This window comes from Puma concolor, chromosome E1 (assembly GCF_028749965.1).
Source record: "Puma concolor isolate L17-30 chromosome E1, mPumCon1.1.hap2, whole genome shotgun sequence".
In the NCBI taxonomy this organism is placed as follows: domain Eukaryota; kingdom Metazoa; phylum Chordata; class Mammalia; order Carnivora; family Felidae; genus Puma; species Puma concolor.
In genome coordinates, this window is record NC_141680.1 from 3,588,384 (window position 1) to 3,600,526 (window position 12,143).

A 12,143-nucleotide genomic window follows, 5' to 3' on the forward strand; every position below is an offset into this window, starting at 1 on the left:
TGTCTCCAAAGATAAAGATATAAATATTGGGCTTTAGTTAGCGTTACCTACACTGCAGCATTTCAGGGGAAGTGTGTGGATATCTACACTTGAACTTGAGATAAATCAAAGGAAGGGACTGATAGCCCATCAAAGTGGCATAAAAATTGCTTTATTTCTGATCAGCAGCCTCAGAAGGAAACAGGATCTAACCTTAAGCAGAGCCTCCTGAAAATACACCCGCCACTGACCATCATCCCAGGGAGTCTCTGGATTGGAAAAAGACAGACCAGGAAGTGCAAATTCAGCTGTCTGGTAGCATCATGAAGCCCGACAGAATCGTTCATGCTCTCTCCTTGAAGCCCTCGTCCTCCTTTTCCGTCGAGTTTAGTACAGAATATAGAAGTCTTTTCTCCTGTTACTCTGCGGCCAATTAATTTGCAATCCCCGGGTGCTGGACGCGAGGTGGGAAAGGAAGAATCTCCTCCCAACACAAACAAGAAAATGGAGTGATGCGTGGACACAAGGTTGAGCAGGTCAGTGTATCACAGAATACAGTCAAATATTACTGGTGGAATCTAGGTGGTAGGTCTAGGATCCTGGATTCAAAACTCTTCCCATTTTGCTTTAGGTTTGGAAATATCCACAATAAGATGCTTGCAAAAGTTAAAAGAGAGGAAAAGAGAAGGTACTTGCTGATGGCTACTCTGTGCTCAAGAAGAGAAAACCAGAGACTAGGAGCCTCGGCTCCTAAATGCAAACCTATTAATTGATGACCAATGAGTCTAAAATGATACTCATTACAAGCGCCCACAGAGGGCACTCTGGGTGACCAAAGTAAATTAGTGTTCACTAAGCTTTCATTAAGTCCACAGCGGTCATCCCCGGAGTATCTCCTGCTTCCAGACATTACACAAGGCCTCATCAAACATGGTCACCCAAGCTCCCAAACCACCCAGTCAAGGAGGCGAGGTCCCGCACCTGGCTCCCTGCTTACTGTTCGTGGGGCTGCCGTCCCGACACTGCAGACAGAGACACACGGATTCTCTTCTTCGCTGGCCCACAAGCAGGCTGTAGCTCACCTCTCCTACGCATCTGGGGGGGTTCCGATGCCTAGATTCCTGTGTGACCATTAACAGATGCTGCACAATCGACAATCAGCCTGGTCTCTGTCTCCTGGTGAGTCCTTGCAAAGTCTCTGTCATTCTTGGTGGGCCCAGAGAGCTTGTGCTAATGAGGTGACTCACGGTGTTCCAGGACGGGCACTGGCCACACTGGAAGACCAAGCAAATGGTTGCAACTTTGGGCATGTGAGCCGTGTGAAACCAGCCCAACATCCTGGGAGGGAAGAGGGGCTGGAGACTGAATTCAATCGCATGGCCAACGATTCAATTGATCGTGCCTACTAACGAAACCCCAAAATTCTGGGCTCTAAAGCTTGGGTGAGCTTCCTGGTTGGGGATAAACAATGACAACATGCTGGGGGGGGGGGGGAGGGAAGAGCCAGAGGAGACGAAGCTTTACGTTGGGGATCTTCCGAGACCTCACTCTCGCGGTCTCTTCTCTTGGTTGGCTGATTTGTCATCCTAGTGAATGGTCAAACCCAAGGGGGTAGCAACCCCCAAATGTATAGCCAGCTGGTCAGAGGTACAGGTAGCCTGGGCCCCCCTAAGGCTGGTGTCTGCAGTGAGGGCCCTGTGTGGGGGAGTGCACCCTGGGTAATCCGTGTCAAAATTGCACTGCGACGGATAACTGTTTTCTTTTTTTAAAGTTTTAAGTTTATTTATTTTGAGAGAGAGAGAGAGCACGCGCATGCACACGAGCAGGGGAGGGGCAGAGAGAGAGAATCCCATGCAGACTCTGAGCTGTCAGCATGGAGCCTGATATGGGGCTCAAACTCACAAACCGTGCGGAATTTCTGAGCTGAAATTAAGAGTCGGACACTCACCCAGGTGCCCCTAAAGATTTTTTTTTAAGTGTATTTATTTATTTTGAGAGAGAGAGAGAGAGAGAGAGAAAGAGGCAGAGAGAGAATCCCAAGCAGGCTCTGTGCTGTCAGCGCACAGCCTGACGTGGGGCTCGGTCTCACTAACTGTGAGAATCACAGAGTTGGCTGCTTAATCGACTGAGCCACCCAGGGGCCCCTGCAATGGATAATCTTTAAAAGACGCTTGCAGATCAGATTCTAAGTAACTGGCTTTTTTGGAGAATACAAGCCAATGGAGGAAGAAAAAAAAAAAAAAAAGCAAGAAAAGTGAGACTATTCCAAAATACTGAATCGAAGAGACCTAACTAATGCAAGGAGTGAGCCTCGACAGGATCACTGATTTTAAAAGTTACAAAAAATAGGTTGAGAAATAGCACAGAAAACCAAAGACAGATTCTGCAGTAGACAGGATGGAACTGACGTTGGTCTAAGCGTGCTAGCGGTCCGCGGTTCCGTGGGAACACCCTCGCCCTTGGGAGACACCTGCTGAGGTATCTCAAGGTGTCAGGAGGTCTGCAATGACTCATAAAATGGTTACTCATAAAAGTTGTTCGTGTGCGCAGAGAATTCACAGAGTGAAAGGTATATAGCCATTTAAGGCATCGTTCTTTCAACTTTATAGGTTTGAATTTTTTAAACATAAAAACTGGAGAAATGCATCAGCAAAAGCTTAAAAAAGGGAAAAAATGAAGGAAATGTGGTAAACGTTTTAAAATCATTGAGGGGCGCCTGGGTGGCTCAGTCAGCTAAGCTTCCTACCTCGGCTCAGGTCATGATCTCAGTTCGTGGATTCGAGCCCAGCATCGGGCCCTGTGCTGACAGCTCAGAGCCTGGAGCCGGCTTCCGATTCTGTGTCTCCCTCTCTGTCTGCCCCTCCTCATTTACACTCTGTCTCTCAAAAATAAACATAAAAAAAAAATTAAGATCACTGAAGCTGGGTGATGGGTTCATGGGGGCAATACACCATTCTAATCCATATGAGTTTTTAAGTTTCAAAGTAAAACGCCTCTTAAAAATGATGCCAGAAAGGTTTTTTCCTTTGAAAACATATAGGATCACCAGTTCCTAAAACTTCTTAATCTGTTCTTTAGTCCGTTGTCTTGGTTCCTCCTTCATTAAGAGATTTCATTCTTTTGTTTGAAATTTTATCTATTTCCTAAGTAGATAACACCATGCCAGGTTCTCAGGGATTATTAAGAAGCAGTCACGGTAAGTCAGGGTTCCTACCTTAATAAATTGCAAAACAAGATGCACAGGACAGAAATAAGTAGACAAGAACTGCAGTATATACAAAAAAAGGGCCCGATGAGAGAAAAATCAATGTGGGTTGGACCTTACTGTGTAGGGGGGTTCCAATTTTGGCATGTTCCTTCTTTTTTTTTTAAGTTCTTTTTTTATTTATTTGAGAGACAGAAAGCGAGAGCAGGGGAGGGGCAGAGAGAGAGAGAGAGAGAGAGAAAATCCGTGCTGTCAGTGCAGAGCCAGACTCAGGGGCTCGAACCCATGAACCGTAAGATCATGACCGGAGCTGAAATAACCGTCTGAGCCACGCAAGTGCCCCAATTTGGGCACATTTCCTCCCTGGAGGGAAGGCACAGAAGTCAGCCAGGATCCACTAAAATGGGCCAGATATTAGGTGCGGGACCGGCTAGGACAAGACAGAAATGTCCAACAACGTGACTAGAAACGGGGGCCTGAGAGAAGGAGGGGACACTGTAAGATCTTGGGGCCTACAGTCCTAAAAGCTGATGACACAAGTAAGGACGCTGGGCGATGCATCCTGTCCACACAGGCATGAAGGTTAACTTTGCAGTTTGTTGAGTTCAAGCTGCTATTGGTTCTCTACTTCACACCACACGCTCCGGTAACACCAAATCCTTGAAAACTGCCTGGTGCATTTCTCACCTGCCGTCCTCCACACCTGGAGGCTGTGCTGGACCACCCTGGTGCAGCCGGCACCGGGCTTCTTCAAGAAGCCACCAGGGATCGTGAGAAGGAACAGCGTCTAGAAACTAACCCGGTGAGCACCTGCCCACCTGAGCTAAGAATCCACCGGAAGCCAGTACGTACCAGCCGCGGCCACCGCCTCCAGAGACCCAAGTCCCCTCCCCCTTCTGCCACCCCGCCGCCCGCCCCCCAGAGATGGAGTCTAGGGGTCCCTCAGGCTCACAGCCCTGCCATCCTCGACTGTGTTCACGCCCAAGACGTTGGCTCCTCTGGTCACTTAGGTCTGCTCGCGCTTTCTCCTGCTCCCACACCCCCTTATTTTCTGCTCCCCCCTTTCCTCTGCACACTCTGGGACCCCCATTCCAGAGGAAGCAAGTCACCCACACTGTCCACCTCTTCCTCGAGTGCTCTGCTCCCTCCTCTGGCTGGTTTCCTGAATGCCCTAGTTCCCCCCCTCCCCAACCACTCCCAGGCAGACCTCTCAGGGGAGGACCACCCTGCTCTCCCTCCCCCCCCCACCCCACCCCAGACCCACGTCTGGAAGAAAGTCAGTGGCATCCTCCTCACTTACCATGATGCTGTTTCCAGACAAAGCCCCCGCCCTGCCCCACCCCTCCTCTCTGAGGTCACAGCATCGGATTTATCTCCCCCAGTAAGGTCATTAAAAACAAAAACCTCCAGTCTTGTTTCAAAAAAGAAAGCACTTTTTATTCCCAAAAAACTGGGAGGGAGACGATCTTGGAACGAAGGACACCCTCTAGGTGAAACCATGCCGCGTTATGAATGGCTGGCGCTACACGATCCGTGATGTGTGCGTGTGACATCCCACACCCAGGCCCCTGGGACCCCTCCTCCCTCCCCAGCTACTCACACCTGTGGCCACACCACCCGCCCTTCCTGTGCACACACCAGTATCCCCAACGTTAATCTTTGATCTCTCCGGACCCCAGCGCTCCGCCCGACCGCTCTGCTTCCTCCCAGCCGCCCCCTCCCCTGTGCCGCCGTCCCACCGTCCACGGCGGCAGCTTCTCCTGCCAATATTCTCCATTCTCTGACTCCACTGGTCCCCACTGGCCGAACCGGCCATCGCTCCCCTTTTGACGGACTGGACCTGGTTCCAGTCCGGCGCTCTGCTGGTAGATGGTCCACAACAAGGGCCCCGACTGTCTCGCGCCTCGTTCTCTCTGCTCCCTTTCGTCTCCCACCCTGACTCTGGCCTGGGCCGCGTGTCTCACATGGGAGTGGGAAGGCAGCAGACAGGACGCAAGCAGGCACTTGAACAATGCACCCACCTGCTACTCCCGGAACCTTGCCGCCCCGTGAAAAGCCCGGGTCGGCCCGCTGGAGAATGAGGATGCAGAGGTGAGAGCAGAGCACTCGGCCACAAGCCCCCCCCACCCCCCCCCCCCATCTGCACAGGTGCAAGGCCAGCCCAGCTGGGCTGCTCGGCCTGACCCAGACCCACCCGGAGGAGCCCGACCCAGTTGCTGGGAAGGGTATTTTAAGCAGTCAAGTTTCAGGGTGGTTTGCTGTTCAGGAAAAGCTAACTTGTAGAACCCAAAGGCTAAGCCCCGCTGGAAGAAAACGTATGCGACCCACAGACCCGTGTCAGCTGCTCCGACCGCTGTCCCCGCATTAGATCCCGGACTTGCCGCTTCATAGAAGAGAAGCCGTCCGAGGAGAACCTCCTGGATTTCCAGCCCCCCGGGTCTCTCATCAGCATTTACTCTCTCGCACAGAGAACTCTCCACCGCCGACCTGCCCACCAGCCTTCACTCTGTTTCGGAGAGCAGGCCTACACTGGAGGCTTTCGGTTTAAACTCTTCCACTTCCCCATCATTCAAGTGCACCTGGCCCGGCCTCCTTCTTGGCCCTGGTCACACCCGATGCACCTGTCTCCGTGGGGCTCACTCTGCCCCCTCAGCCTCGCTGACCTCTGCCCGACCCCTGAACGTACTTTTCCTCGAGGCTCCACACCCGGCCTTCGCTCCCCTCCTTCCTTTTACAGGGCTGCACAGATGGGTCAGGTCTCGGCGCCTGGAGCAGCCCTCTCCTGAGCTCCACATTCAGGCGCACAGCACAGCAAATGACCCCACCCACTGAGGCTGTGAGGACCCTTTCACTAACTCCCCCTCCTCACTGAGCGGGTCTCCTTGCTCGGCTCCGGATGCGGTCACACCTCTGCCTGAGGTCACTGCCTCTCGCCTGCAACTCCCAACAGCCTCCCCGCCGGTCTTCCAGTCCACCTGCCATCCACACCGCAGCCAGTCCGGTCTTCCTAACAGTCCTTTTCTAAGCAGATCTAATGGTGTCCTGCTGTGGATACGGCCTCGTCCAATTCCTACTCTCTAGCACTCAGCACACAAGGCCCACGACCGTCGGTAATGTTCACCGGGTGAAGTGTCCAGTAACCCAACAGGCGCACATATGAACTCAAGCCCGAAGTGTCACAGATCAACGCTGAGAAACGTGGGAAAGGCCTGGTCTGACGGCCAAACAGTGAACCCCCAATTTCAACAACTCACATCATCTTAGTCTTAAAATGGTAAGTGCCAAGGTTTACGTCAAATTCTTAAAATTACTACTCTGCACCCCCCCACACCCCCTCCCCCAATTGCTTTAGTTTCCAACAGAATCGAAAACAAGTCCGAACGTTTGAAATTTACTTACGTGCAAAGAATTGACTGGTCCTCACGATCTAGAAAACAAAACAAAACAAACAAAAAAAAGAAAGTGACCATTTGCCTGGTGTTTTAAACACTTGATACAATAACGTTGCAGTAACGGCCCACAGAGTATTAGTAACTCCGCTCCTGCCCCGCTGCTTCCCCAACCCTTACAGGGCCCTAAATCCAGTCACCCTTGCTTTGCCTTACAAGGCCAGATCTTCGGGGGGGGGGGGGGGGGGGGGGGCAGCGAATAACAGCCGGGCTTCGGAGGCTTTATGTGCCTAATCAACCTTGACGCTCAAGCCGTGTGCATAACGGCTTCACCTGGGGAACCTTATAAAAAACGTGTCCCCCAGGGCCCCTCCCTCATGGAATCATTTTCACGGGGTTGGGATTGAAATTCCCTGTTTCAGTAAGCTGCCCAGGTGACTCCGATGGCAGGGTGAGGTTTCAGAAAGGCTTCGAGAAAACTCACAACTAGGGAGGAATCGTTATTAGAAAAAGAGAGAGAGAGAAAAAAAATCAAACCCTGAGCGGGGAAGGCTGAAGGTGGACAGACATCTAAATGAAGCGTAACCAGCGTCTCAGGTCCCGATGGTATAGGCACCAAAAATAATAAAACAACGTACAGCAGAAGCAGAATCGCACATGCCGTTAAAGTGACGAACGACTTAAATCTTTTCGAATGAAAAGGTGACATTCAAACCCACAGCGAACCCACGGACAGGCCCCCTCCCGGCCCCCCAGTGTGGGATGTATGATTTCTAATCATTTATGCGCGTGGATATCCATTTTTGCAGATGAGAAAATGCTCCTGGAGGGGGTCAGGTAATCCACCCAGGTCCCGCAGCCGCTGAGGGGTGACGACCCGGGCCCGCGCTCGCAGGGACCAGCCCAGGTGGATCTTTCGTCACTCCTATGCAGAGGCTGCTCGCCCTTGGGTGGCTACATCAGGACCCAATAAGGGTCTCACAGTAGTTCAGGCACGGACAGCATTTTTTTTTTTTTTAAGTAGGCTTCACACCCAGCGCAGGGCTTGAACTCACGACCCTGAGACCAAGACCTGAGCTAACATCAAGAGTCAGCTGCTTAACCCACAAGCCCCCCCAGGCACCCCCCGCCAGCATAAGTAGCTTTTGTCAAAGAGAAATAAATGTCATGGTATTATTAAAATAAACTAACCCATTCGTACACTCTGTGTATAAACTGAGTTCTACAAAGAGCGTGTTACTGCCCAGTGCCTCAAGCCTCATTGAACTGGGAACAGCCCCTGACCACCACCCTATCCCTCCCTCCGGCTGCGCAGGCCACATTCACGGGACGAGGCTGACCCCTGCCTCCTTTACTGGTCTGCTCTCGCAGGGGTCATGACATGCCCCTCCTTCCACGCGCTCCCCCAGGCCCACGGCCACCGTGTGTCCCCACGTGTCCTTCCGTGCTCAGCTCAGTTGGGGCCCCTCTGGCTCCTCGATGCGTCCTCCTTTCAACCATATTCTGGAGTTAGACACACAATACCGCCAATGCCTGCCCACGAGGCAGTGCTGCGTGAGATGTGGCTCGCTTCCCTACACCAGCACTTTCGGTGGCTCAAAGTCAGTGCTGGGTGCCGCCCTGGGCTCTGCAAGCTCGTGCCCTGGTTCTCACTCTGCCGCGAACTGACTCCGCATCTATAAATGCGCCACTGATGCCCTGCTCTTCCCGCATTCTTCACGCATGCGGCTAGGGTTTTAACAAATCCGTATTTACTCACTGTAAATAGGAACCCCCAGAGCCCTAAATTCTCCAGGTCTGAGCAACTTCCAGAGAACCCCACCACACCAAGTTTCTTACGGCTTTTCTGAACCGGTGCACACATACAAAAACTAACCAAAACTCAACTGCCTCCGAATCAATTCAGGACGGCTCTCTTCGGGCATCTGTACACACCTGCTATCGTTGTTCAAAAGCGGAGACCCTCACAACCACCACCTACCGTTCCAATCTGCCCCGTACTTCATGTCCTGTGCTTCTCACCGCCACAGCCCGAGCCGAACCGAGCCAGCTCTGCTCGCCAGACTTCTCTGTCCTCGATGTTCGACTGTCTCGTCTTGTGCTGGCTCTGCGCCTCAGTTTCCCCATCGGTGCAGTAAGGGGTTGGGCTTGATCACCTCTAAGATGCTAGCCAGCCGTGATCCGACCACGCCTCCCTTCTGCCTCACTGAATCCTCCTCACCCTGCCGACTAAACAACTATAACAACGTACGACGACCTCGATCTCTAAAAACCAGTAAATGTAACCAGAGCCTGAACTGATATTTGAGGGAAACCATTTCGCTTTCAAAAATGCAACCAGCCTCCTAAAGACTATGGAGGCCTTTCCTAGCTCAGCGTTTCCCAAAGCACCTCCCAAGAATCACACACGGAGGTACTCGGTGAATCCATACCGAGTTAAATCATAATGCAACAGCAGAAGTGGTTTCCGATCAATGACCTCAGCTCCTACCTTAAAAAACTAGACGAGAGCAAATCAAATTCAAATTAGAAAGAAGAACGGAAATGGGAAAGAACAGAAATCAATGAAATGGGGAACAGGAAAAAGAAGAAAAAAAATGTAACCAAATTCTGGTTATTTGAAAAAAATCATATAATTGATAAACTTCCAGCCAAACTGATCGGGAAAAAGACACAAATTGCCAAAGTCTAGAATAAGACAGAGAACAGCTACCTAGGATCCCACAGACACAGTCCAAGAACTAAGATAAAAAAGGCAACTTTTTAAAAAGACGTAAACCACTAAAGCTCATTTCAGAAGAACGAATAACCTGATTGGCCCCATATCTGTTAAAGAACTTGATTTTGTGGAACTAATATAACGTTACATGTCAATTACACCTCAGGTAAAAATAAATTGAATGTGTAATTAAAAGCCTTCCTGCAAAGAAAACGTATTTCACTAGTGAATTCCACACAACATTTAAGGGGAAAAAAAACCATGCCAAACTTTTCAGAAAAATCAAGAGGAAGAAACCTCTCCCTCCCAATCCACTCTCAGAGACAAGCCCGACTCTGACACTACAGCTACAGAGACGTTACAATACAAGAAAATGACACACAAATCTCTGTCATCAGCAAGGGCACAGAAATTCTCAACAACACGTGAGCAGATCAAATCCGACGACACAGACAAAGGGGGTACACACATGAGAAGCAGGTGACCTTCGTCCTGGCCACGCAGGGTTATTCAGCACCCAAAGGCCAACGATCTAACTCACCTTATCTACAGACCAAAGAATATCTGAATAGATGTAGAAAATGCATTTGACAAAACTCAACATTCACTCATGTTAAAAGAAGAAAAAAAAAAAAAGAGCAAAGTAGGAATACAAAAGAATTTCATGAACAAAAAACGTGTGCAGTGAACACCATCCTTCATGGTGAAAAGGTGAAAGGTGTGCCCGAGACCAGGAACACGGCAAGGATGTCTGTTGTCGCCACACCTACTGAACATTACTACAAGGCAAGAAAATAAACCCAAAGCCTAAGATATGAAGGAGGACACAGCAATGTCTCTATCTGCAGAAGACATGCTGGTCTACACAGAAAAATCCCAAAGAATCTACCAAAAATACCTTCCAGAAGAAGCGAGTTTTACAATGTTGCAAAATACGTCAATGCGTGTATTTAAAAAAATATCTCTTACATCAACAGCGTGCGATTGGAAACGTTTAAATTTTAAGTTCCCTTTAACACTAGAAAGCATGAAGCACTTACTTACGTTGCGGTCTGTGTTTTACTTAGATACAAATCTGACAAGAACGGGAAGCTGAGATTTTTGAAATCAAGTTTATGTCCAAGAACTCTGCCATTCATTCATTCATTCATTCAGCCAGTGTTTCTTGAGCAACTACTCTGTGCCAGACCCACTCTGCATTTTATTGGTACAGTGTCCCCTAGAATCCGAACTTAGGAAGGAAGGTAAGCTCTCCTCTGGTTCTTTGCATTAAAGACACAAACTCTGACCAGTAATTATGATTACCGATCTCTTCACGGGCCCCCATGGCATTTGGAGGTTTTGCTCACAGTGGTAACTGAAAACCTACACGGACCAGGACTGGTAGGCAGTGTAAGCTATTACTCGACTACCCGAGCGCAAGCCCAGCCCCGTGGAGCTGGGCGGTACATCAGCGTGTAGCCCGTACCTACAGAACGGAATGGGATAGGGTTGCTGACAGGTGTTTTGTTTTGTTTTGTTTTTGAACAACTTTCAGTTGTCATGTAGCCAAAACTATCAACTAATTCTTTCTGCTTTTCACGTGGAATTTCATGACTGTGGATGCGAATGTGTCACACTGCCTTGGCTTTGAATCCTAGTTCATAACCCCTTACGACCGACATTTTCTTGGGTCGAGTTTTTAACTGTTTGGTGCCCCAGTAAAACAGGGACAGCAACTCTGTTTACTTGACAGGATGGTTGTGGTAGATCATGTCATGCACATGAGACATCGGGCCAGTGGCCGGCACACAGGAATAGTCAACAAATGTTCACTCCAGCACTAACGAGGATAGCGGCAACGACACGATATGCTGGTAAGCCACCTCTTCCTTGTTCTGTCCGCACAGGGCTGGTCTGGCAACCCGGTCGTGGGACATGATTCGCATTTAATCACTGGTAACTATTTCGTTCGATTCAATTTTTCCAATCGACCTGTCAAGAGAATTTCAAAAACTCTCTCTTTTCGTCAAATGTATTTATTTTCCCTGCCAAGTTTCACGTCATCTACAAATTTCACGGGCATGCGTCCTGCATGCTGAGAAGAATGTTGCAACATTTTTAAATGGCCTTTAGTGCACACCCTGACAAACCCGGACAACCTCAGCTAGTCACCAGCACCCCATGGGCACCTTTGCCACGAACAGCCCCGGGGACGTCACGTTTGTGACACTCTGGAACGCCGTGTGGCGGTCCTGATTGTCGTTAACACCGTCCACTGTGCTTTTCCTTCCCGCTAAGCGAAAGGTATGTGGCGTGTATTGTCACGTTGTTCCTAGACTGTCAACAATAGATTCTAGAACCCTCCCTGGCGGGTACATGAAGCTCAGAGGTCTGAAGCCTCTGCCCCTTTTTCAGAGTTGGAACTGCCCTCCGGAAACCCCCCTTTTTTAGATGATACTTCAGAGACCAGAGGGTCAGCCACGTCAACTGTGAGAACGTACTTGTCTGGGTGTGGAAATACGGGTTCAACTGGAGAAGGAGTGTCCTGTCTCCAATGGCTTCTCCCACATGAGGCAGAGCGTGCTCATTCATACAAACGCTTTTCTGCATATAAAGATTCTTCTTCGCAGAGACACAGAACCAAAACCAAAGAAGCTGGCCATTCTCTCTCCGCAGTCTGCAAGCCCCCCCAGCGGTAGCCATTTTCTTAGTATTCTCTGGCTCTGAAACTAAGAACTCATGTTAAATGTCATCTTTTCTCGGCCTAAACGGATTCTGGAGAGTCACTCTTCTAGCTTTGAAGTCCTTCCTGTTTGCCTCCAGGGACCTGGTACATAAGCGTCCCAACGAAACGTGAAAGCAGGGGCTG

The 12,143-nt window shown here is 49.9% G+C and overlaps 1 protein-coding gene across 4 annotated transcripts in view; it reads right to left on the reverse strand.

Annotated features, from left to right (window-relative positions):
* Positions 1-12,143, reverse strand: part of MYH10 (myosin heavy chain 10) — a 132,313-nt gene that overhangs the window by 93,924 nt on the left and 26,246 nt on the right. For all 4 annotated transcript variants that reach the window (XM_086685981.1, XM_086685978.1, XM_086685979.1 and 1 more), the window contains exon 4: positions 6,584-6,611. In XM_086685981.1, the coding sequence (XP_086542107.1) occupies positions 6,584-6,611 (28 nt within the window). The remainder of the gene's footprint in view (positions 1-6,583; positions 6,612-12,143) is intronic.